General features: G+C 36.6%; 1 protein-coding gene across 2 annotated transcripts in view; it reads right to left on the bottom strand.

Moving 5' to 3' along the window:
• Positions 1-26133, bottom strand: part of LOC123530602 (protein pigeon-like) — a 64993-nt gene extending 38860 nt beyond the window's left edge. For both annotated transcript variants that reach the window (XM_045311383.2, XM_045311384.2), the window contains exons 1-9: positions 25975-26133; positions 9879-9955; positions 9509-9562; positions 8883-8952; positions 7977-8039; positions 6534-6689; positions 5879-5925; positions 4706-4879; positions 818-864 (exon numbers count right to left, since the gene is read on the bottom strand). In XM_045311383.2, coding sequence (XP_045167318.2) covers positions 818-864; positions 4706-4879; positions 5879-5925; positions 6534-6689; positions 7977-8039; positions 8883-8952; positions 9509-9562; positions 9879-9955; positions 25975-26077 — 791 coding nt within the window. In that variant the 5' untranslated portion in view covers positions 26078-26133. The remainder of the gene's footprint in view (positions 1-817; positions 865-4705; positions 4880-5878; positions 5926-6533; positions 6690-7976; positions 8040-8882; positions 8953-9508; positions 9563-9878; positions 9956-25974) is intronic.
• Positions 26134-26873: the final 740 nt, after the last annotated feature.

The raw sequence follows: 26873 nt of genomic DNA, 5'->3' as shown, positions 1-26873 counted from the left end.
TACAACCCTATGAAGTTTGAAGGTTCAAGGTCAAATGGTTCTCCAGTTATTGCTCGGAAATGAAGTGTGACGTACGTACGGACGGACGGACGGACGAACGGACAGGGCAAAAACAATATGTCTCCTGGGGAGACATAATAATAAAAATAAAATCAGTCGAATGACTTTCTTTTTAGAACTATTTTTTATAGCAGCGTATTTGAACAAAGCACGGGAAATCAACGTCCGCAAACTGGAAAGATGTCATGACGTTTCAAAGACAAATAACAATGTTTAGTTACGGTTTTGTTTTATCAGTACCAGTGTAACGTTATGAATTTTGCTAAAATAGTGTGTTTTGAATCAAGAAATATACTATCAGGAACAAAGAGGAACTGTCAAGGTATTGGATTTTTATTCTGTTTTTCGAAATAAAATATAAATAACTACATAAATCTTCTACATATATGTAGTTCGTAATACGTCATTTAAAGCACAGGAGTCATCTTACACCCCAGGGTGTAAGATGGATTTTTCCAGCACTGGTGAAGATACTGGAAATCCCCGTCTGGTATGCAAGAATTTGTTAGATGACTTGCTCACATGAAGATCTCCACATCCTGAGCAAGGTTTTGAAACTACAATGGTTAGTGGCAACTGATTTTAAGTCAGCAACTTTAAGCTCTCTGACAAAAGTAATCTCTGACATAAACAGCCTTTGAACAAACAGTAAAGACATGCAAATTATATATAGTCATTTTAACAGCTCAGCAAAGACGACCTTCATATTCAGGTACACTTTACAAGATATTATTCGACTAAAAGCATATTATCTTACCTGCCAGATGATTTGGAAGGAATTGGGAAATTGAGTGGAACATCCAACTGAAAATGAATACAGACTACGAACTATTTTTTTTATTATGATTAAGTACAGTATCATAGTTAACATGCTGGTAGTCAGTTAATCTAACCTGTGTCCCTAGATTCTGCACCAGTACATAAATAATTGACAACTTCCTTACATGAAGGATGTGAAGAACTAATATCATCACTTATAGGTTAAAGGTCAGTAATTCAAATCCTTCTGTTTCATATAAAAAACGACAACTTCAGGTCGTCTTTACGCATCTTTGGAGAACATCACTTTTTCCTACACCTATTTTTCATGAAAGTTCTATCACAAATTAACGAAAAAATGAAAAGAAAATAGGGGGTTATGTAGTTCCTAGTGAAATGCCAGTCAGTTGTGGTCTGCTACCCTAAAAATGGCGCGTATTTACTCTCGTCCACGCAATAAACACCTTCTGCAAAACTTGCCATGTGGGGTGTATGAACATGAAAACCGTCTCATTTCATGCAGAATGTCTTCTAGTAGTGAAAAACGGTGATTAAAGCACTCGTTCTACACGAATTTGCGCAAAAAATGCGAATTACTAACCTTATTCCTATAAGAAATGTTTCTTTTCAAATATCACACAATTTTCATTTCTATTTTCAAGAAAGATGTAATACCAAACATATTGCCTAGTTTCATTGTGAAATTTCGAGATTTTAGAGAAATATAGACATTTAATAGAAGCCACCCCCTACCAATTTACTAAGCTAAATTTTGGCCCTATGGCCCTTTTATTGTATATTTTGGTAAAAGTTTCACTCGTTTGCATTATTTTTCACTTGGATTCTGAAATATCATTCATTCCGTCATGAATAAGACCCAAAAGGATGCATTTTGTGCATTTTCTGACATTCTGGAGACAAAATATTGGCTTTTTAATCCCAGAAATTGCTGCTGAATAGGCGCATCTACATATGGTCAAAATTCAAAATTTTTCAAATTTCACTATTATTTTGCATTGAAAACACCCTTTTATATCATAAACAACCGAGCTATGACTATTAAGACTAATTGCAATGTGTTTTGAGAAAGTCTTATTTCAGCTCTTATAGGTTCAAGGTCAGTAATTCAAATCCTTCTTTGTTTCATATAAAAAACGACAACTTCAGGTCGTCTTTACGTACCTTTAGAGAACATCACTTTTTCCTACACCTATTTTTCATGAAAGTTCTATCACAAATTAATGAAAAAATGAAAAGAAAATAGGGGGTTATGTAGTTCCTAGTGAAATGCCCGTCAGTTGTGGTCTGCTACCCTAAAAATGGCGCATATTTACTCTTGTCCGCGCAATAAACACCTACTTCCGGTTTCGATCTGCAAAACTTGCCATGTGGGGTGTATGAACATGAAAACCGTCTCATTTCATGCAGAATGTCTTCTAGTAGTGAAAAACGGTGATTAAAGCACTCGTTCTACACAAATTTGCGCAAAAAATGGGAAAATTAGGATCTATTTATTATGGACTTCTTTCGACTACACCACGGAAGCACATTTTCGACCGAATTACTGACCTTATTCCAGAAAACATAATGCATCTAGCTCGGATAAAACTTGTGACCTTTCAATCAATACTCTTACTTCTAATTCTAACATGACCAGCAAACCATTTTTTCTATCACTGTTGATACTAGTATGTCATGTTAGAATCGAAATAATAAGTTCCCAAGTGTGATTTATCGTAGAATAACCCTAGTTTTTCGTTCTTACGCAAAACAATATATAACTCAGGCCTATGGCCTTCGTGATACATTCTTACTCATAAGAACTCAAAACTCGGGTTATTCTACGATAAACCATGCTTGGGAACTTATCATTTCTTAAGTAAACAGGTACCAACTAGAGCTATCACTAAAGATGATGAATGTACCCCCCGCATGCACTGACACAGTACACTGCAATTTGATGCACACAACATTGCATAATTATGTGGACTGTATGTATATAGACTGTATGTATACAGTATAGTAACAAAAAACAAAGTCCTATAACTATGCAGAATATTTATCTAAAAGAACGTAACATGCACCATGCACAACTAGGGTTGGTACTGATCACTTGTGTTAAGTTTCATTAAATTGTGTACAAGGGTTCGGAAGATTAGGCGCGCACAAGATTACATATGCAGACAGTATGTACATAGTATGTTAACAAGAAACAAAGTCCCATAACTCTGCAATTTTTGTTGTTGAAAGAACCTAACATGCCCCATGCACAACTACTGTTGTTACTGATCACTTGTGTGAAGTTTCATTAAATTGTGTCAAGGGGATGAGGAGAGATGGTGCGCACAAGATTGTGTCTATGTATATAGTATAGCAACAAAAAACAAAGTCCCATAACTCTGCAATTTTTTTTTCTGAAAGAACCTAACATGCCTCATGCACAACTACTGTTGTTACTGATCACTTGTGTGAAGTTCCATTAAATTGTGGCAAGGGGATGAGGAGAGATGGTGCGCACAAGATTGTGTCTATGTTATAGTACAGTAACAAAAAACAGAGTCCTGTAACTCTGCAATTTTTTTTCTGAAAGAACCTAACATGCCCCATAAACAACTACAGTGAAACACCGCTCGCTCGAGCATCGATGACTCGAGCACCCGGGCTCGCTCGAGCAATTCATGTGGTCCCGGCCGATTTCCTTCTATTTTCTATATGAAATTACCATGGCTGGGTCGAGCATCGATAACTCGATCCCTCGAGCATGACACCTGGTCCCTGTGTATTAATTTACTCTTTGTTGCTTATGGCAAACTCGAGCAGAGGTGTCAAAATTTTTCATACCTTCGGCGGTCAGAATGTATCGGTTAATTTAAAATTTTCGCATGTCGTGAGAATTGCATGGTCTATTCCCCGACTATCTTAAATGTTTGTTTGTCGGTATATTTGATCTGAAAATGAGATCAATTATTGATGAAAGGTGGAAGAAAAATTTTATTGATCAAAATTGTAATTAATTATTACATTTTTCTGCGGGATCGAGAAGATAATTATGAGATCTTAATATTTTAATGATGCAAATAAAGGAAATAAGATAGCCTTTTCATAAAATTGAGACGATAATTATGAGATCTTAATTTGGGGAAGAAAATTGCGAATTCGATTACAGTATTTCAAATAAAAAAAATGTCTTAGCTGTTTCTTTACATGTGCCATTTACGATCTATCATAAATAACATTTGTAGTACGTTTTTTGAAAATGTCACGAGTATGTTATTATTACGCATCACCGTTTCCTCTGCAATGGTCTCGATGACAATTGGTAAAACAAACTTCAATTTTCTTCGTATGTTGGTCAATGTTTGGGTCGCTCGAAACCATGGATAACTCGAGCATTTTGCTCATCCCCTTGCGACCTCGAGCGAGCGGTGTTTCACTGTACTGTTGTGTGATCACTTGTGTGAAGTTTCATGAAATTGTGTCAAGAGGATGAGGAGAGATGGTGTGCAAAAGATTGTGTCTAAGGACAGACGGACAGACAGACAGACCTGAAACCAGTATACACCCCCCTTACAACTTTGGGGGGTGGGGGGGGGGGTACAATAACATTATCATACATGCATTTACTAAAGTCTCTTTAAATACATACTATATAGTAATTATACCATTCTATTAAAGTGGCATTTGTACCATACACATTTTCGTTCAATTTTGTTGTTGAATGGGAACTATGAAACATTACTTATAAAGAACATATTTAACTGCCACAAACACACATTTACCATCAAAGACTGCAAAATTGTAAAACAGATTTAAACAAAATTTCACATAATTGTCACAATGCAACACCGATTTTGTAAATTATCCACCAAAGTTGGTAAAATCTTACCACATGATCATGTGCAGCACTATTATAGAACTGAACACATGACAAGAGATGTTGTTTGACATTGTTGCCATCGCGACGAGACAGTATATAAAACAACTGTTGATTCTGACTGTCCCATTGACACCATGAAAACTTCTTTGCTACCTGTTCTGTTTTTGGCTGACCTCGCATTACCTGTTAGAAATATTTTTGATGACTTTTGAATTCCACAACCAATGTTTTTTGCTCAATTTGTCACTGATAACTGGATATGGTTACTTTCCACTCAACTCATATGTGAAGTTTTACATTACCAATTATATAAAAGGTAATAAGATTCAATATAATGAGTTTCCTGTTTTCTTTAAAAAAAACAAAAAACAAAACAAAAAAAAAAAAAAAAAACAGCTGAAAATTGTGTGTTATTATGCAAGAATTCATATTTCTGACGTCAAAATTATTACGTCATAGCGTCAACCCACTTAGTGACACACTGGGGGAAAAAAAGTGACCAACTTAAAACAGGCATATAATTGATGGATGCCATTAAAGATTTACATAATGATTCTTGATAATGTATTAGAATAGAAATAATATACCTCAAACATTTAAGTATAATGTTAGATCTATTGACCTAGTTTTTGATCGCAGTTGACCCAGTTTCGAACTTGACCTAGATATCATCAAGATGAACATCCAGACCAACTTTCATACAGATCCATTGAAAAATATGGCCTCTAGAGAGGTCACAAGGTTTTTTTATTATCTGACCTACTGACCTAGTTTTTGACGGCATGTGACCCAGTTTCAAACTTGACCTAGATATCATCAAGGTGAACATTCTAACTTTCATGAAGATCCATGAAAAGTATGGCCTCTAGAGAGGTCACAAGGTTTTTCTATTTTTAGACCTACTGACCTAGTTTTTGACCGCACGTGAGGCCTTTGTTCAAGGAGGTAATAAACACTTTGAAGGTAATGATAAACTCCTTGCAGACAATGATAAAAGTCTTCCTAGGCACTGATAAATACTTTCCACATAATGATAAACCCTTTCCAGGTAATGATGATCTCTTTCAAGGCAATGGTTAACTCTTGACATAGTTTTACAGAAGACCTTTCCAAAATACTCAACAACAGAAAAACTATGCATCAAAAATTCTAGATTTGATAGATATATTTATGGTATTTTACCATTCCTGTTGCAACTCTGGCCAGTGGGATCTTGTACAGACCAATAGCTGAAAAAAAAGAACAGAAATGTACTCTGATGTGTTCATTATTGCCATAAAAACATGATTACATAAAAAGTGTACAAAGCCACAATATTTCATCTACTGTTTCTTGACATAAAGTTTAAACCAACTAATTTAACCAAATTATTTCATTTTGATCCTTTGAGATTTCTTCAATCTGCAAAACCTTTCTGATATCTCAATGATAAATAAAATTCTGGCAATTTTACAGATGTGCACGACTAAATATTACGGCACCTAATGCTTGTTCAAAATAGGATCTTGGGAATGTAAATTCATTCAGTAAGGTGTCAGAAGAAAATGTTTTCTTAGTCTTTGAAGATGTACTAATATTTCTTTTTCAATGAAAATTGTATAACAAAATACTTTCTGCTGTTCAAAGTATACCAAAATGATGTCCCACCATAGAATTTTGCTAAAAATCAAAAATTAATATTTAAAAGGGAAGCTGTGGCCAAATGGTTAAGGCGTCAGAAATCTATCCAGGAGGTCATAGGTTTAAGCCCTGCTGGGGTCGCAAAAACACCAGGTTATAAGATACCAGTCTTTTAAACTGATAAAACCACAATGCAGAATAAAACATAAGTTCTTACATTCTCTGTGTAACATGACCAGCATGTATGTCTCCTTTTCTACTGGTTTATCTTCATACAAGAACTGAACCTTCAGAAATGTCTGTCTTTCCAAGTTCAGAGAAAACACTCGTGGACTCTGAGCCTTTAATTCTGCTAAGTAGGCACTGTATTTCTCTGTCAATAAGGCATGGCAACACGACTATCAAAAAATATTCAAATTAACTGATAAAAAGCACTTGGATATTCTTTGATGAAAAATAGGATGTATATCTAGAACAAAGCATAAATGTTTTCTTTACTCAAAATTGTATTTTTTTCAAATTAAATACAAAGGTTTAACAAGAGCACCGCCTTGCGGGTGCTGACGCTCATCTGATTTTTTTTTGTATAATAGAAATATTGTCCTACCCATGATTTTCTAAGTCTAAAAAGGGCCATCATTCTTGCAAAAAGCAGGATAGAGTTATGTTTCTTGATGTACAGTGTCCACTTATGATTGTGAAAAACTGTTGCAAGTTTTAAAGCAATAGCTTTGATAGTTTATGAGAAAAGTTGCCTTAAACATAATACTCAACCAAGAAAATGATTTTCTAAGTCCAAAAGGGGCAATAATTATTGCAAAAAGCAGGATGGAGTTATGTTGCTTGCTGTGCAGGGTCAGCTTATGATGGTGAACAAGTGTTGCAAGTTTCAAAGCAATAGCTTTGATAGTTTAAGAGAAAAAGTTGACCTAAACATAAAACTTAACCAAGAAATCTGATATTTTCTAAGTCCAAAAGGGGCCATAAATCTTGCAAAAAGCAGGATGGAGTTATGTTTCTTGCTGTACAGGGTCAGCTTATGATGGTGAACAAGTGTTGCAAGTTTCAAAGCAATAGCTTTGATAGTTTAGGATAAAAGCTGACCTAAACATAAAACTTAACCAAGAAAACTGATTTTCTAAGTCCAAAAGGGGCAATAATTCTTGCAAAAAGCAAGATGGAGTTATGTTTCTTGATGTACAGGGTATGCTTATGATGGTGAACAAGTATTCCAAGTTTCAAAGCAATAGCTTTGATAGTTTAGGAGAAAAGTTGACCTAAACATAAAACTTAACCAAGAAATCTGATATTTTCTAAGTACAAAAGGGGCCATAAATCTTGCAAAAAGCAAGATGGAGTTATGTTTCTTGCTATACAGGGTCAGCTTATGATGGTGAACAAGTGTTGCAAGTTTCAAAGCAATAGCTTTGATAGTTTAGGAGAAAAGCTGACCTAAACATAAAACTTAACCAGGCAACGCCGACGCAGACGCCGACGCCGACACCGACGCCGACGCCGACGCCGACAACCGCTCAAGTGATGACAATAACTCATCATTTTTTTTCAAAAAATCAGATGAGCTAAAAATAAAACAGAGTTTCACATTTTTCTTTACCAATATAAGAGATTTCTAGTGTTTTATGCTGAACAGAATTTCTACCTTTTCCAGTTCTTTTGTCTGTGCTTGTCATTAAGCTACCTTCCCTTGACATTGTTGTGAAAGCTGGAATACAAGAAAATTTGGTTCAGTCTACTTATAGAAACATAACATAAACCAAGTACATGAATAAATGTTTCAACCAATTTAGCAAGCAAATTCAGTGAATTGGTATCCCCTGATGAATGGATTTAAAAGGACACCAAAACAATTTAAAACTTAAATTTTAGTTTTTTGTTTTTTTTCTTTTGCTGCTGATGGACTGTTAAAAAACTTTCAGAATATCTTAGTACAAAAGTAGAATTTTCATGCAAAAGTTCTGTAAAACTTCTAAAAAAATAATTTTGGAAATTGTGATTTTGCCCAAATTTAGCATTTTTGGCCATGAAATTGACATTCTTAGATATTTTGAAACCTACATAAGATCCTAGTACCACCTTAGGGACCTATAAAATGGTATGCAGTTTATTTTTGGACCTTGCAACATAACCCCTCGATTTGTGAAACACTGTGTGATGGATAAGGCGGATTTAACAGGAAAGTCAAGACATCATCCACCTTGATCATGGCCAGGTATTGATGTGGAACCAGGATCGTATCTGAGCACTTGTTTGAAACTGACCAATGCCAAGTCTATATTCTCAAACTGGTGTGCAATTTTACATCCTAGGATTAAAAGTACCAGACAGACTAAAACATAAAGTTAAAGAGTTTGAATCTTTACACTAGAAGTGTTTTTCATGCAGCAGAATTTTACTTCCTTGTAAAAATTTAATTTCACGGATTGTCTCAGCTATGAAATCTGTGAAAATTAGTCCCCCAGCAATATTAATGATTGCAACATGATTTCATTTTCATGGTATTTTATTAAAATACAACTACAAGTTTAATTTTACTAAATATTTATACCCATTAGCGTTCTCTCCTGGTTGATAGAGCACGAGACGACATAAACACGTTGGTTATACATGTGTATCACCTGAAAAGGCACATATCATATTAGCTGAAATACAAACACACAAAAAAGAAATTTTCGTTCTTCAAGTTTTGATATTTCATTCATACAGGGTAGAATTTTCCCTGGTAAAAATTCATCTTGCTCTCTAAAGGAACTTGACAAATAATGACAATCAGTTTCCGTTCAATTACATTTTCTACGAACACAATTTGCCAATATCAGCATTCTCTCGTAAGAACAGAAAGCCAGGCGCTGGTTTGAGCTACATTATCCGCTAAAATGCCATACAAGAATATGAAATTACAGACTGCCATTACGGATACACTACCTAACTCATCTGCAGGTCCGAGACACAGATTGATGATGACATAAGTACTTTAATAATGTGATGTCAATGGTGACTTCATACTACTGTAATGTTTTGTAAAAGTTTCTTATCAACCTAGTTACATGATAACTCTCCTCACAGACTTAGAATTAAGAAAAACTTTGTGCAAAAGACATTTCATAATTGCTTATAATCATTCATACAGAGCCAACAAAACAATACTATGCAGCTTGTTGAAAATATAGAAACCTGGTGTTTTTGTGTTGTTGGATTGTACAGACCAAAATGTGTGACCATCGCTCCCTGAAAGAAACAGAAAAATAAATTATCTGAAATGTGAGGTATGGTAATACAGTATGGTATGTAGTTTATTGTTTATTCCTGCACTGGACATGTGAAATGAGGCTAAAAGTTTGCTTTATTCAAAACTGAGATTTGTCTGCATGGTAGAATATTGACAATAGACCACCAATTTATGAAACCACAGAATTTTATGCCCATGAAATTGAAAGATTCCACAATATCCTATGGGCTTGATATATTACAGTGTTCATTATTTGCTTTAAAATTTGTATACCGGTAGTGTCCAAGATGAAAGAACACATATAAGAACCTTTACCTCACTGACATCCGATACATCATCCCAAGTGTATAAAATACATCCATCTTTTTCTTGGTTTAAAATCCGAGCTGTTTCTGAAAACAGACGACATCAAATATTTCAAGATCAAGCTATATGATGAATATGCCACTGTAAATGTATACTCTAAATTCACTCACTCTCAACTGATTATTAGTATAACTCACTAGATCATAGATGTCTACCCACTCCTTAATAACTCTATGGGACGTATTACCTCTCCTGTTTTAATATTACTAATAATACCTTTAAGTCACATCAACCTATAAATTTGGCAAATGACATAGTGCATCCAAATTTCGTCCACTTGGTTACAAAATACCATATCTAAGAATAAAAATAAAATATATATTAGAACCATATTAACATACTTATCGACTCTGACTCAGTTATACACCTCTCAAGCCTTCATGAAATTATTCCACAGACAATATAATAACCTCTTTGTAGTGTTAAAAAATTGTTCTGCAGTTTTTGCAAATTCTAAATTCCTATTCAAAGAAACTGTAATGTCTGAAACATATGGTTGCTCAAGCCCTTCACTTAGCAGTTTGATATCCAACTTGGTTCCAAAGGCAATACTATTGTTAGAATAAGAAAGCAAAGGGACCCAAGAACCGAGTCTTGGGGGACCACGGATGGGACAAGTACTTCTCAAGAGCAATCACCATCTAATATGACCAGGCCCTTTCCCAGCCGCATAAGGCGCCGCGCTACCGCGGCGCTTAAAACACGAAATATAGCTTCCCGCAGCTCTTAAATATCCCGCGCGGTGCCTCAATTATTAGCGCAGCGTCTTAAATCAGTAAGCGATTTCATCCCCGTGAGATACCTCAGGTAAAGTTTATGAATACACAGTGTAGCTAGCTGTTTACGGTGTACTGATACGGGTTTAAATACGACACGTGTTGATGAAAGTCTGTGTTTTCACAAGTTTGTGGTTTTTTGGAACAGGAGTGATTGGAATGTAATTAGTTAAGGATTATAATTAGTCTATGCAAAGAAATGGGATAACAGTTGGTGACGGCATGCATGGGTAAGTTAATTGTTATCGAGTAATAATTAGCAGAGAAAGGCAACTGTATTAAAATGACAGTGATTCTTTGACTGTTTGAAGTTTGAAATCATTTTTCCGGATGAACTGACGCAAACTTTTTCGAGGATGTTTTAATTACTATTGTTTAATGTGCTATTAATTTCTAAATATTAAACTTTATCTACTATGATATTTTTGTTTCACTTTGCTTTTGTATCTCTCAAAGTAAACATGAAAAGACCAAATGATACAAGTTTCAGTGGAATAACAAAATTTAGGGCAGGTTACCAAACCATCATTCCTGGGAAAGACCAGTTCCAAATAAACTGCCTACTTTGTCACGTAAAGAACCGGGCTAGTCGGTAAAAGGGATGAATGAATTCTCTTCTGCTGTATTTCAAGGAAGTCAATATTTCTATGCTAAATAAACATTGATTTATTTGAATCTCTATTTACTGAAAATATTTACAGCGTCATATGCATGTATGGTCCAAAGAATTTTAGAAGAAAAATAAAACAAGAAACTTATCAACAACAAAAAAGTTATGATTCATTTTGTCAAGTCATTGAAACATATCATTCACATTGTAACTTTATGTTTCATTTCAGGCTCTTTCATCACACTTCTCCCTTGAAGAAGACTGGGCGGTTATTGAATGGGCACAGGCGAAAGCCACCCTTACCACAGATGAACACTTTGAGCACAATGGAGTGGATTATTGGTAATCTGTCCAAGTCTCACCCAAACCTGTGCAAAGTTGCTACAGTGGGACTGCTTCTACTAACTTCCACAGCTGGTGTGTACACATGTTCTTTCTGAAACTTGCTGCTTGCAGTAAAATACATAGTTAAACTTGAACACTATTGAAATACAGAACCTGCTTCTGTGTGTAAAAAAGCTGCAATGGTGTTGCTAACACCCACAAATATTTAACAGAAATACTGTTGCAATTCATTGTGCAGAAGAACACAAGATAAATGTCAAATCTTAGGAACTTTTGCAATATAAATCCATCCTTGGTTATCCTTGATCTGGGAAAATAACAAATACCTTTTTTTTTGTACTTTCAGATTGTGAGAGAGGTTTCAACAGCTGAATGTGTAAAGACCACCCACCATTCACCAGTGAGCATGGAAGTGCTTAATGCCTTACTCATGGTTTCCATGCAGGGACAAAAAATGAATGACTAATTTCATTGACAGTCTGGCTTCTGCCATTCAGGAAGAAGTGTGTTCAGTTTAGAATTGAAGTAGTTTGGGACTCTTTACCTACTGAAGCCCAGAAGAATGACTGGATATATTTTCACAGTCAAAGTTGAAGTTAATAAGAAATGTTTGTACTGTAATTTTGTATACTGTGACCTTGACTTTTGACCAAATGATCTTAAAACAAGAGGGTCATGATGACCCTGGATCGCTCGCCTATATGTCATCAATAACAAGAAAGTAGGTCAGAAGGTAAAATAAAGCATAAGAAGCCATGGTAGAATATGGCTGGTTCAAGAAAGGAACCAAGATCTTATGGTGATACAAGTTGTGTGCAAGTTTGGTTAAAATCAAATCTCAAATGAAACCACTATCATGCAGACCAAAATAGCCAATTTCTGGCTCTTTCAGGGGCCATAACTCTGGAACCTATTGTGAATTATGGCTGGATCAAGAAAGGAACCGAGACCTTATTGTGATACAACTTGTGCGCAAGTCTGGTTAAAATCCAATCATAAATGAAAATGCTATTGTGCAGACAAGACCAAAATAGCCAATTTCTGGCCTTTTCTGGGGCTGTAACTCTATAACCCATGTAGGAATACGGCTGGTTCAAGAAAGAAACCAAGATCTTACGGTGATAAGTTGTGTGCAAGTTTGGTTAAAATCAAATCATAAATGAAACCATTATCATGCAGACAAGACCAAAATAGCCAATTTCTGGTCCTTTCATGGGCCGTAACTATGGAACCCATTGTGAAATATGGCTGGATCAAGAAAAGAACCGAGACCTTATTGTGATACAACTTGCGCGCAAGTTTGGTTAATTTATTTATTTTATTTTGTTGGGTTTAACGTCGCACCGACACAATTATAGGTCATATGGCGACTTTCCAGCTTTGATGGTGGAGGAAGACCCCAGGTGCCCCTCCGTGCATTATTTCATCACGAGCGGGCACCTGGGTAGAACCACCAACCTTCCGTAAGCCAGCTGGATGGCTTCCTCACATGAAGAATTCAACGCCACAAGTGAGGCTCGAACCCACATCGATGAGGGGCAAGTGATTTGAAGTCAGCGACCTTAACCACTCGGCCACGGAGGCTCCCGCAAGTTTGGTTAAATCCAATCATAAATGAAACTGCTATTGCGCAGACAAGACCAAAATAGTCAGTTTCTGGCCTTTTCAGGGACTGTAACTCTAGAACCCACAGTTGGATATGGCTGGTTCAAAAAAGGAACCAAGATCTTAAAGTGATACAACTTGTGTGCAATTTGGGTTAAAATCTAAACATAAATGAAACTGCTGTTGTGCAAACAAGACCAAAAGAGCCTATTTCTGGCCCTATCTGGCCCTTTCAGGCACTGTAACTCTGGAACCCATGCTAGGATATGGCTGGTTCAAGAAAGAAACCAAGATCTTATGGTGATAAGTTGTGTGCAAGTTTGGTTAAAATCAAAATCATAAATGAAACCACTATCATGCAGACAAGAAATTGTTGACAAACGCACAACGGACGACGGACATCAAGTGGTCACAAAAGCTCACCTTGAGCCTTTGGCTCAGGTGAGCTAAACGAGAGGGTCATGATGACCCTATATCGCTCACCTGTTAAATTTTGCCTAGGAATGATCAAGATAAACATTCTGACCAATTTTCAATACAAGTTGTGTGCAAGTTTGATTAAAATTGATGGCAAAATGTAGTCTCTATTGTGTTCACAAGAAATTGTGAACGGACAGACATCGGACAATGGACGAAATGCAATCACAAAAGGTCACCTTGTCACTATGTGACAGGTGAGCTAAAAAGGTGATCATCTGTCTAATAAACTTTGACTTGAATTGAAAAATGTTGAAACTAACCAACAGAAAATCAAATCAGCTTTTAGACTTTAGTCTGTGGCTTCATGTCTCAAATGTTTCAATTGCACAGAGCACTTACAGATGATATTGTGTATATTAGACCTACACGTGCATCTAGATGGCCTAAAAAAACTTTAAGTCCGTCGGGGCACTACAAAGAACAATTTTTAATTATAGCCTAATAACAAAGATATAATGAACATTCACTAAAATTAACCTGAAACTAGGGCTGCTTTAGAGAAAAGCACATGTCTCCCACAACTGCCTACAGTAAATCTTCTAAATAGAAAGTCAATCTTTAAATACTGTTTACTCATTACAAATATACCTTTCAATAGTACAAAGGTTGATTTTGGGTAATTCAAGGACCATTATTCTGAAGTGCCTTGGGCGATTTGGCTAGTTAATGACCTTGGCCCAGGAGTTATGGTCAAAAACATTTGGTTCAAGTTTGGTGAAGATCAGATGAGAAATGTTCGACTTAGAGCATGGACAAGAGTAAAAAGGCCAATTTTCGGTAATTCAAGGGCCATAATTCCGATGTGCCTGGGCCGAGGACTTATGTTCGACTTAAGAGTGCAGACAAGAGTAAAAAGGCCTATTTTCTGTAATTCAAGGGCCATAATTCCTAAGTGCCTGGACCAATTTGGCTAGTTATCGAACCTGGCTGAGTACTTATGGTCAAGCACGTTTTGTTCAAGTTTGATGATGATCGGATGAGAAATGTTTGACTTAAAGTGCGGACAAGATTTGTGACAGACACACAGACAGACACACAGACAGGAGTAAATCAATATGTCCTCCACACCACTGTGTGGTGGGACACATAATTCTAAGTAAAAAAAAACATTTGGTACCAGACTTTTAATATCCTTTTTGCTATCTGCATTTTCTCTGGAAATAATGTATCTTCATCCTTTACATTGTGCATTTCTGTATTATATGTATAATGTTTTTGAATGTTAAATTACGCCATGCTGTTGCATACGTTTTGACGTCGTTGTTATGAGGTCATGTTCTACATGACGTCATCAACGTTATTGCTTGTAAACATTATACCCCTGATGAAGGCATTGAAAGCCAAAACTAGTTGGAAATAAATTAAAAACTAGTTTGAAGTTGTTCTTCCATTTTCAATTGTATTATAAGTAAAAAGGGGTCATAAATCATGAAATGAAAATTGAAAAAAAGAAAAATGCAGGAGTTATGGTCCCTGTGTCTTATGATGCCGGTGATGATGTTGAACAACTGATTAAAACAGAGATAAGAGTAAACAAGAGGGCCATAATGGCTCTATATCTCTCACCTGTTATCACTGCACTTAAGGACAAGAAGGTCAGAAAATCATAATCAAGATCAATCAAAAGAATTATGAGAACATTGCACAGACACAAATATAGGTCATATGGCGACTTTCCAGCTTTGATGGTGGAGGAAGACCCCAGGTGCCCCTCCGTGCATTATTTCATCACGAGCGGGCACCTGGGTAGAACCACCGACCTTCCGTAAGCCAGCTGGATGGCTTCCTCACATGAAGAATTCAACGCCCCGAGTGAGGCTCGAACCCACATCGATGAGGGGCAAGTGATTTGAAGTCAGCGACCTTAACTTCTCGGCCACGGAGGCCCCTAAAAAAAAAAAAGTTACTAAATAAGCTATTTATAGTAACATAAAAGGGAAGTAATTAAAAAAATTATTGTAAATGAACAAAAGAAGGATCTGCCAAATAAAAACAAGAGCACTGCAATGCAACGCAAATGCAGAGCAATATACAGACAAAACAAAGTCATATGACCTTTGACCCCTAAGTGTGACCTTGACCTTGAAGTGAACCATCCAAAACATGTGCTCTGCAGGTCGTTTCGATGAGGTGAACATTTGTGTCAGGTTTCTTTGAAATCCTTTAAGGGGTTCAAGAGTTATAAAGCAGAAGGGAAATTGCTAACCAACAGACAGACAGACGGACATTGTGGCGATAACATAATACTTCCCTTCGGGAGTATGAAAAGGAATCAAGTTCTTATGGTGATACAAGTTGTGTGCAAGTTTGGTTAAAATCAAATCATAAATGAAGCTGCTATTGTGCAGACAATGTCAAAACAGCTAATTCAGGCCCTTTCAGGGGCCATAACTCTGGAACCCATATTGGAATCTGGCAAGTTCAAGAAAGGAACCAAGATCTTATGGTGATACAAGTTGTGTGACAGTTTGGTAAAAATCAAGTTATAAATAAAGCTGCTATTTTGCAGACAAGGTCAAAATAGCTAATTTTGGCCCTTTCAGGGGCCATAACTCTGGAACCCATGTTGGGATCTGGCCAGTTTAAGAAAGGAACCGAGATCTTATGATGATACAAGTTGTGTGCAAGTTTGGTTAAAATAAAATCATAAATGAAACCACTATCGTGCAGACAAGAAATTGTTGACGCACGGACGGACGGACCGACAGACGGACTGACGACGGATGAAGAGTGATCACAAAAGCTCACCTTGTCACTATGTGACAGGTGAGCTAAAAATCCTATTGACCTTTGATCTCAAAGTGTGACCCTGACCTTTAAGCTAGGGTTCTGGGTGCTGAGCATGACAGGTCTCATCATGGGGAACATTTATGCCAAGTAATACTGTAATCCCTTGATGGATGACAGAGTTCTGGACCGGACAGGAAAAAAACCCTATTGACCTTTGGCCTCCAACTGTGACCTTGATCTTTGAGCTAGGGGTCCGGGTTTTGCACACGACATGTTGTCTCATCAAAATCCCTTCATAGATGGCAGAGTTATGGACTGGACAGGAAAAAAGCCCTATTGACATTTGACCCCCCATTGTGACCTTGACCTTTGAGCAAGGGCTCCGGGATTTCCACATGACATGTTGTCTCATCATGAAGAACATCTGTGCCAAGTAATACTGAAATCCCTTCATGAATGACAGAGTTATGGACCGGACACGAAACAGACCCTGTTCATGCCATGTTAACATTTGACTGCTAAGTGTGACCTTGACCTTTGAGCTAGGGTCTGAAAGTTGTGCACGTCACATCATCTTATTATGAGGTACAAGTGTGCCAACTGATATTAAAATCCCTTCATGGATGAGAGAGTTATGGACCGGATAGGAAAAAAGCCCTGTTGACCTTTGACCTCCAACTGTGACCTTGACCTTTGAGCCAGGGGTGTGGATTTTGCGCACGACAGGTCGTCTCATCATGGGAAACGTTTGTGTCAAGTAATATTAAAATCCCTTCATGGATGAAAGAGTTATGGACCGGACACGAAACAGACCCTGTTCATGCCATGTTAACATTTGACTGCTAAGTGTGACCTTGACCTTTGAGCTAGGGGTCTGAAAGTTGTGCAGGACACATTGTCTTATTATGAGGTACAATTGTGCAAAGTGATATTAAAATCCCTTCATGGATGGGAGAGTTATGGACTGGACAGGAAAAAAGCCCTGTTGACATTTGACCTCCAATTGTGACCTTGACCTTTAAGCTAGGGGTCCGGGTTTTGCGCATGACACATCGTCTCATCATGGGGAACATTTGTGCCAAGTAATGTTAAAATCCCTTTATGGATAAAAGAGTTATGGAATTACGAAATTGCGGACGGACGGAATGACAGAATGACGGAAAAGGGCATTCCTATAGTCCCCGAAACTGGTTTTCAACCAGTAGGAGACTAATAAAGCTGCTATTGTGCAGACAAGGTCAAAATAGCTCATTTTGGCCCTTTCAGGGGCCATAACTCTGGAACCCATAATGGGATCTGGCCAGTTCAAGAAAGGAACCAAGATCTTATGGTGATTCAAGTTGTGTGCAAGTTTGGCTAAAATAAAATCATAAATAAAACTACTATCGTGCAGACAAGAAATTGTTGACGCATGCACGCATGCAATTTCTGGCCCTTTAAGGGGCAATAACATTAGAACCCATGATGGGATCTAGCCAGTTTTCCAAAGGAACTGAGATATCATGCCAATACAAGTTTTGTACAAGTTTGATCAAACTTGCTTGCAAAATGTGGTCTCTATCGTGTTCATAAGAACTTGTGAATGGACGGGCGGACAAAGGGTGATCACAAAAGCTCACCCTTGACAGGTGAGCTAAAAAATGAATCAAAACTTATCCCAGAATTCTAGATAAAAAGGGGACATAAATCATGAAAAGGTTGTGCCAGTTATGGACTTTGTGACATAATATATTATGACGTGGGTGATGGTATTTTAAGTTTGAAGTGAAAGTGCATCAAAACTTTAGCTTGAAATTCTAAGTAAAATTGCATGGGGGATAATTCATAAAATATTGTGAAAGAGTTATGGCCCTTGTGCAATATGAAGTGGGTGATGATGAGGAACAACTATTTTAAATTTGAAGCAAATCCACAGAGATAAAGACAAGAGGGTCATGATGGCCCTATATCACTTACCTGTTAAACTTGGCCTTGGAATCATCAAGATAAACATTCTGACCTAGTTTCATTAAAACAGGGTCATAAATGTGGCCTCTACAGTGTTAACTAGCTTTTCCTTTGCTTTAAGCAGGTGACCTAAATTTTGACCCTACATGACCCAGTTTCAAACTTGGCCAAGGAATCATCAAGATAAAAATTTTGACCAACTTTCATGAACATAGGATCATAAATGTGGCCTTAGTAGTGTTAACAAGCCTTTCCTTTGATTTGACCATATGACCTAGTTTTTGACCTCATATGACCCAGGTTTAATTTGGCATAGGAAACATAAAGATAGTTTCATGACTGAGGATAGGGTCATAAATTTGGCCTCTAGGGTGTTAACAAGCATTTCCTTTGATTTGACCTGGTGACCTAATTTTTGACCTCACATGACCCAGTTTTGAACCTGGCCTAGAGATCACCGAGATAAACATGCTGCACAAGTTTACAAGTATCAAATAAAAGCACAAATGAAACCTCTATATCTGAAAGGGCCAAAATAGAAAATTTTGCCCCTGGGCAGTAACTCTAGAACCCATGATGGAATCTAGCCGGTTTTCGAAAGGAAATGAGATCATTTTGTGACTTAAGTTGTGTGTAAGTTAAAATCGAATGTAAAATGTAACTTCTATTGTGTTAACAAGGTAAAACAAGAGGACCATGATGGTCCTGAATCGCTCACCTCTTCCCACATGACCCAGTTTTGAGTATGACGTCATTTTTTCTATTATTTGACATAGTGACCTAGATTTTGAGCTCATGTGACCCGGTTTTGAACATGACCTAGATATTATTAAGATAAAAATTCTGACCAATTTTCATGTAGATCCATTGAAAAATATGGTCTCTAGAGAGGTCACAAGGTTTTTCTATTATTTGACCTACTGACCTAGTTTTCGAAGGTACGTGACCCTGTTTTGAATTTTATCTAGATATCATCAAGGTGAACATTCTCACTAATTTTCATGAAGATCTCATGAAAAATATGGCCTCTAGAGAGGTCACAAGGTTTTTCTATTTTTATACCTACTGGCCTAGTTTTTGACTGCACGTGACCCAGTTTCGAAAATGACCTAGATATCATCAAGGTGAACATTCAGATCAATTTTCATGAAGATCCATTGAAAAATATGGCCTCTAGAGAGATCAAAAGATTTTAATAATTTTAAACCTACTGACCTAGTTTTTGACCGCAGTTGACCCAGTTTCAAACTTGACCTAGATATCATCAAGATGAACATTCAGACCAACTTTCATACAGATCCCATGAAAAGTATGGCCTCTAGAGAGGTCACAAGGTTTTTTTATTGTTTGACCTACTGACCTAGTTTTTTAAGGCACATGACCTAGTTTCAAATCTGACCTAGATATCATCATGGTGAACATTCTGACCAATTTTCATGAAGATCCATTCAAGGGTATGGCCTCTAGAGAGGTCAAAAGGTTTTTCTATTTCAAGACCTACTGACCTAGCTTTTGATCGCAGTTGACCCAGTTTCGAATCTGACCTATACATCATCAAGATAAACATTCTGACCAACTTTCATACAAATCCCATGAAAAATATGGCCTCTAGAGAGGTTACAACGTTTTTTTACTATTTGACCTACTGACCTACTTTTTGACGGCACGTGACCAACTTTCGACCTTGACCTAGATATCATCAAGATGAACATTCAGACCAACTTTCATACAGATCCCATGAAAAATATGGCCTTTACAGAGGTCACAAGGTTTTTCTATTATTTGACCTACTGACCTAGTTTTTGAAGGCACGTGACCCACTTTCGAACTTGACCTAGATATCATCAAGATGAACATTCAGACTAACTTTCATACAGATCCCATGAAAAATATGGCCTTTAGAGAGGTCACAAGGTTTTTCTATTATTTGACCTACTGACCTAGTTTTTGAAGGCATGTGACCCACTTTCGAACCTGACCTAGATATCATCAAGGTGAACATTCTGACCAATTTTCATGAAGATCTCATGAAATATATGGCCTCTAGAGAGGTCACAAGGTTTTTCTATTTTTAGACCTACTGTCCTAGTTTTTGACCGCACGTGACCCAGTTTCAAACTTGACCTAGATATCATCAAGATGAACATTCAGACCAACTTTCATACAGATCCCATGAAAAATATGGCCTTTAGAGAGGTCACAAGGTTTTTCTATTATTTGACCTACTGACCTAGTTTTTGAAGGCACGTGACCCAGTTTCAAACTTAACCTAGATATCATCAAGGTGAACGTTCTGACCAATTTTCATGAAGATCTTTGAAATATATGGCCTCTAGAGAAGTCACAAGGTTTTTCTATTTTTAGACCTACTGACCTAGTTTTTGATGGCACGTAACCCAGTTTCGAACCTGATCTAGATATCATCAAGGTGAACATTCGGACCAATTTTCATGAAGATCTTGTGAAATATATGGCCTCTAGAGAGGTCACAAGGTTTTTCTATTTTTAGATCTACTGACCTAGTTTTTGATGGCATGTGACCCAGTTTCGAACTTGACCTAGATATCATCAAGATGAACATTCTGACCAACTTTCATAAAGATCCCACAAAAAATGTAACCTCTAGAGTGGTCACAAGCAAAAATTTACGGACGCACGCATGGATGGACGACGGACGCTGCGTGATCACAAAAGCTCACCTTGTCACTATGTGACAGGTGAGCTAAAAATCAACGAATTTCGGCTCTTTCAGGGGTCAATCTGGGGCTGTAACTCAGGAACCTATGATTGGATCTGATGGATTCATCATGGAATCCATGATCTATTATTGTTAAAGATATTTTACAAGTTTGTATCAAATAAAACCATTAATTAAGTCTCTATTTGGCTACAAAGGCCAAAATAGTAAATTCTGGCCCTTTAAGGAGCCATAACTCTGGAACCCATGTTGGGATCTGGCCAGTTTTCCAAAGAAACTGAGATAATATGCCAATATAAATTATGTGCAAGTTTGATTAAAATTAATTGCAAAATGTGGTCTCTATCATGTTCACAAGAAATTGTGGACAGACGATGACCGACGAAGGGCGATCGTAAAAGCTCACCTTGTCACTATGTGACGGGTGAGCTAAAAAGGTGCATTTAACTTTCAACCAAGGTCTTGATGTAGCACATACGCTGACACAGTAGTGGAAGCTGATGCCAGATCAAGTAGGATATAGCTTTCCATATAAACTTCGCATAATCGAGTTATAAACTTAAATGCCATGCATAGATGATACCAACAACAAGAGCTAGGAAGGGTGGTTGCATTCTTTTGAATTTCGAATTTGACTCTTGCCCTTGCTTAAAACAAGTTATATCTGTTGTGTAATTTAAGGCCCGCCATTCTTCCCAGGCACACTTCTTCAACTTCAACTGTGTTTCTCCCAACAATCAACTTATTATAACTGGGCCCTTCCAGAAGCAAGCCTCTGTGGCGTACATGCTGCGTATTTGCTGTGTATATGCTGCAAACACAGTAGTACGCCACAGGAGTACATTTTACATACACCGCATGCCGCGTACTATTTCGAAGAGTACACAGCATGTACGCAGGAGGTCACTAGTACACTTCAAGTATGCAGCACAGACTGAAAATTTAAGGAGTACACTGCATGTACACAGGAGGGACTTGTACAAGAAAATAGTACACTGCATGTACACCGCAGATACTTTGAAATTTGTGCAGTACACTTCATATATGCGGGAAGGACTTGTACAATTTCTTTTGGCATCTATACTTAGTTTTTTTTTATAAGTTAAAGTCTGAAGTACACTTCATATACGCAGGAGGGACTTGTTCATTTTCTTTGGTGTTTATACTTAGAATTTTTTTTAGGTAAAAGTCTGAAGTACACTTCATGCAGGAAGGATTTGTACATTTTTTTTTGGAAAGCAAGAACTTGATTTCCGAGTAACTTTCATCTTAATAGCATAGAATAGTTCAGATTATTCTGAACAATGAAAATTTGCCAAACTATCTGCAATGTCCATTTGTGAAGCTTACATCTAAGTGATTTCTGAGCTGCACCTTGCATGCAATGTAAAAATATATTCTTTTTCCATTTTGAATTAATTTTGAGGGCCATGATGTAATAAATATGGGAAAAAAAACATTTGATTTTTTTTCAGCAAAGTAACACCTGTATATGCAATTATAATGAAAAATTGAGCAGTGAGCTGTGTCTTACCCATGCTCCTCAGCATTTATCGCAGATTTGCCGTATGCTTTAAGTGCACTTGTTACTCTTAATGTCCAAAGTCGAATTATGGTGCATTTTAGGTCACTATTTAAAACTGTTAATTTTAAACTAAATATGGTATTTTTGAGCAATATGAATTTTGTTTGATTTAGAAAAGGCTGCACATGCAAAGTAAAACCTGTTCACAGCAGTTTCGCCACAAGAGTACATAGCATGTACGCCACAGGAGTATACAGCATGTATGCAGCAGAAGTACACAGCATGTATGCCGCAGGAGTACACAGCATGTACGCCACAGAAGTACACAGCATGTACGCCGCAGGAGTACACAGCATGTACACCGCAGGGGTAGTACACCGTTGGCTCATTTGCATGCGAAAAGTGTATGTGCCGTGTACATGCTGCGAACTATTTCTCCGGTGTACTTCCCGCGTACTAGATTCCTCCAACGTACATCCTGTGTACTATGTAGTCCACAGCATGTATGCAGCAAGCAGTACGCGGCAGAGCTCATTTGCATGTCAAGTGTACTACAAATGTACTATCTGTGTATGTGTGGTGTATATCCTGCGTACTATTTAAAGCCCTTGATTTCAGTACACATCATGTACGCATCAAATACGCTGTATGTACACAGCAAGAGTACGCGGCAGGCCTTTTTCTTCTGTAAGGGGAAGGTCGGGGGATCATTAGTAAAATCTTACTATGATACAAGGGTCATGGGCAGATCCAGCAGGAGAGGGGGTCAAGACCCCCCTAGAATTTGCAAAGTTAATGGTGAAAACTTTCAAAGCCTGCACTCTCAAAGTTAAACAGTACAAAAATCATATTATAACATACTGCGGCTGCGGGCACAGTGAATCCAAACAATTTACTTACTGTGTATACTATTACTGTAAAATCAATTCAAGAATAAATGAATTCGCTGCACTCTCACAGTTGAACAAACAGTACAAAACTCATATTATAAGGTGCTGCGGCACCGAGAATCCAAACATAACTTGCTGTGTATCATAAATTCAATTAAAGGATAAATGAACTTGTCTAGAATGGTACACCCCAGGCCCTATATCTAACATAAAATAAATAAAAAAATAAATAAAAGGTTTTGAAAGTGGAGAACTCCTCGTGGTTACAACTGGTAACATATGAGATCAAATGGCAAACTTCCGCATCGAAAACGGCAATACATGATTAATATTATATTTTAAATAACCCCTTAGAAGTCGGCGAGTCATTGGCAGGGGGCTTAAACTTAGTGACGTTAGTCAAGGCCAATCATGATTATTTTCATTCTTGTTCATCCGTACCCCCACTATGCTCTTTTTCATATCATGGGAAAATTTGCAAATAATTAAAGTAAAATAATTAAATTAAAGTACAATAATTGGATTTTTTATTTCCGATGTGATGATTACATTTTTGATGGGATTCAGATTCTTTTTTTTTTTACTCTAAAATGCTCGAAATTCGCTCTCTGTTACCCGCTCCCGCACCTACCCCCATTTGGACCCCCCTAGACAAAATTCCTGGATCCACCCCTGATACAATTAAGGGTGTTATATATAGTTACAAATAAAAAAAGATGACTGTGTTAGAACATGGTAAAAGCAGCTAGTCCAACTAATTTGACACGATCCTAGGAAATATTGAGATATTTTTTTCATATGGGCAATATCCCCACTCGCGTCAAACACTCGAATGACCAAAATAGTTGAAACAACTTCCGATGAAATTTTCATCACTGCCGACGCTTTAGATGCTATAGGTTTAAATGTTGATTATTTCACAAATTGGCCATAAATTAAAATATAACTTACATGTATTGAAAGGGGATTCAATTCCTCATTAATCTATGTTAAAATTATCAAATAATATCCAAAATTACGAATTTTCTGGTGATTTAAACCTTTGTATGTACTGTACATTATCAAAGTTTACCGTGTGTTTACACGCCATATAAAACCAATAACTTTACACGACTGTGTACTGTGATTTAACTTCCATTATTTTTATCCTTCAAAGTTTTGACATTTAGATTGCCCGTCACAAATATAAAACAATCTGAACGTCGAATTATTTTGACTAAAAAGCAGCTGGGTTGTTAGTGAAGCACTGAAGGTTTGCACTAGACTTGATGTTGTATGGGAGTTCATTCCAATAACTGATTGTGCCATATATATCGATACTGAACATTTCCCTTATACCCTAGATATGGAATCCTTCTAGTCTTCTGAGTCATTCATAATTTTAACATGTCCAAAACATTGCATAATGGTAGTAATTTCACTTGGGTATTGATTTCATTTTACTCGGACTTTATCATAGACTCCCTGTGTAAAATCTCAAACTTTTAACTAAAATAAAGGTATTAAATTGATACAATATTTCAATGAAACTTCAAAGTTTTGTTGTTTATAGCATCATCTGTGGCATGTGCAGTGACAAATCTTAATTTGATTTCTAAAATAGTGTGATATTCATTTCTAAAGTCACTATATGTGCATTGTAAATATACTTCATTATACCCAAGTGGAAACTGGCAGGTACTCGAAAATGCAGCTCTCTGATTGGTCAGTTAGAACCCCTAATGTACTGTGATGTCATGATAAAGTCATTAGGGTATAGGGTAAAGTGCTTTAGGGTATAGCGGATAGCTAACTAATTTTTCCTGCATTCCAATTCAAAGAAATGACAATAATAGTTTTTTTTTCAGTATATCAGACAGAAAACATCTATTCTTCTTAAAACAGTCAGCTTTTCATAGAAATTCATGTGTTTTTTCTCTCCATGCCATTGTTTACATATGAGCTGATTTAGGGTGTACAGGATAGCTTTGGTCATTTTTTACATTATTAGTTTAAAATCCACATCTTAACAAACTTTCCAAGACTTCTTTAATATAAATCAGAATAATGATGTATTCTCTTTTCAAAAACATTAAGCTTTTTAAATTTCTATCAAATACTTTTCATTCACTGACGTTTTTTACATATACACTGATTTAGTCTATAGGGGATAGCTTTATTTTACATTTGATTACATATGAAAAATAACACAAGAAGCAAATATTTAAAATGTATCGATATGTCAGAATGTCTGTTTGCATGACAGTTAAAGAATGATATGAAAATTTATACAATAATTCAAGTCTAAATATAAAATTTACCAATCTATCCTCTATACCCTAAAATCCGCTATACCCTAAAGCACTGTATGAATATATTTAAATCAGGAATCGAGTAAAATAGGGTACGAATCGACATGCATTGTACAACTCTTAAAACGATATGACATAAGATACAAACGGTTGTCAGAGGAGGTGCATGGTATTCTATGTTTGTCTCGTCTTTCAGAAACATAGGAAAATATTTCCTCTGGAAAACTTTTGACTTTTTGGAGCTCAAGCATTGTCCACAAATTTGACAGATGTCATGTGATCATAATCGATGTAACTCATTGCAGACTTGGAGCGGTCTTCTGCGCATGCCCGAAAGTCATTTATCAATTGTAGTGCACGGCAAAAATATGCATTTTTGCATGTCCGCATGCATTTAGTGTACAATATGCATAAATACTGACTAAAGTTTAGGGTTAGTATCACCATGGTTACAAAATATATACATTTAAGATATTTACGTTCAAATTTAGTTAATCCGGTATGTACCGGAGACTGTAATTTATGGCAAAGTGTAAAATCCGGCCGTCCTTTCTATCCAGTAAAGAATTTATTGAAAAATCCGGCCATACTGCAGTACCCATTTAATATTTCTTAATTTATTGATCAAATTTAATAAAATTGGTATCAAATGAAAGCTTATGTTATGTATTTGCTAGATATAAAACTTAAAATAAGTTTTTATGCTGAGAAGGACGGAGAATATACATATAATATCGACTCATTTTCTGGCCATACGCTTTCATTTTTTTAGAATGAAAACTATGGCCGTCCTATTTATTTCTCCAAATAAGATATATATCGCAATAAATGTAATATCATTTGAAAGAATACCTTCTTTACTTTACATATGTGGCACTTGAATGTTAGTATTGCAAATATTAATTAAGTTGTGCGACGTCAAACTTTTATAAATATTACAACTGACTCTATTCCGCAGTACAAAAAAAAACAAAAATACGGCCATACTTTATAAACTTCTAATTCTTTATAAACCTTATTTATTTTGATGGCACGTGAAAGAGTATG

The sequence above is a fragment of the Mercenaria mercenaria genome, chromosome 13 (genome assembly GCF_021730395.1).
Source record: "Mercenaria mercenaria strain notata chromosome 13, MADL_Memer_1, whole genome shotgun sequence".
NCBI classification, from domain to species: domain Eukaryota; kingdom Metazoa; phylum Mollusca; class Bivalvia; order Venerida; family Veneridae; genus Mercenaria; species Mercenaria mercenaria.
This window is presented reverse-complemented; position numbering and strand designations above follow the sequence as displayed.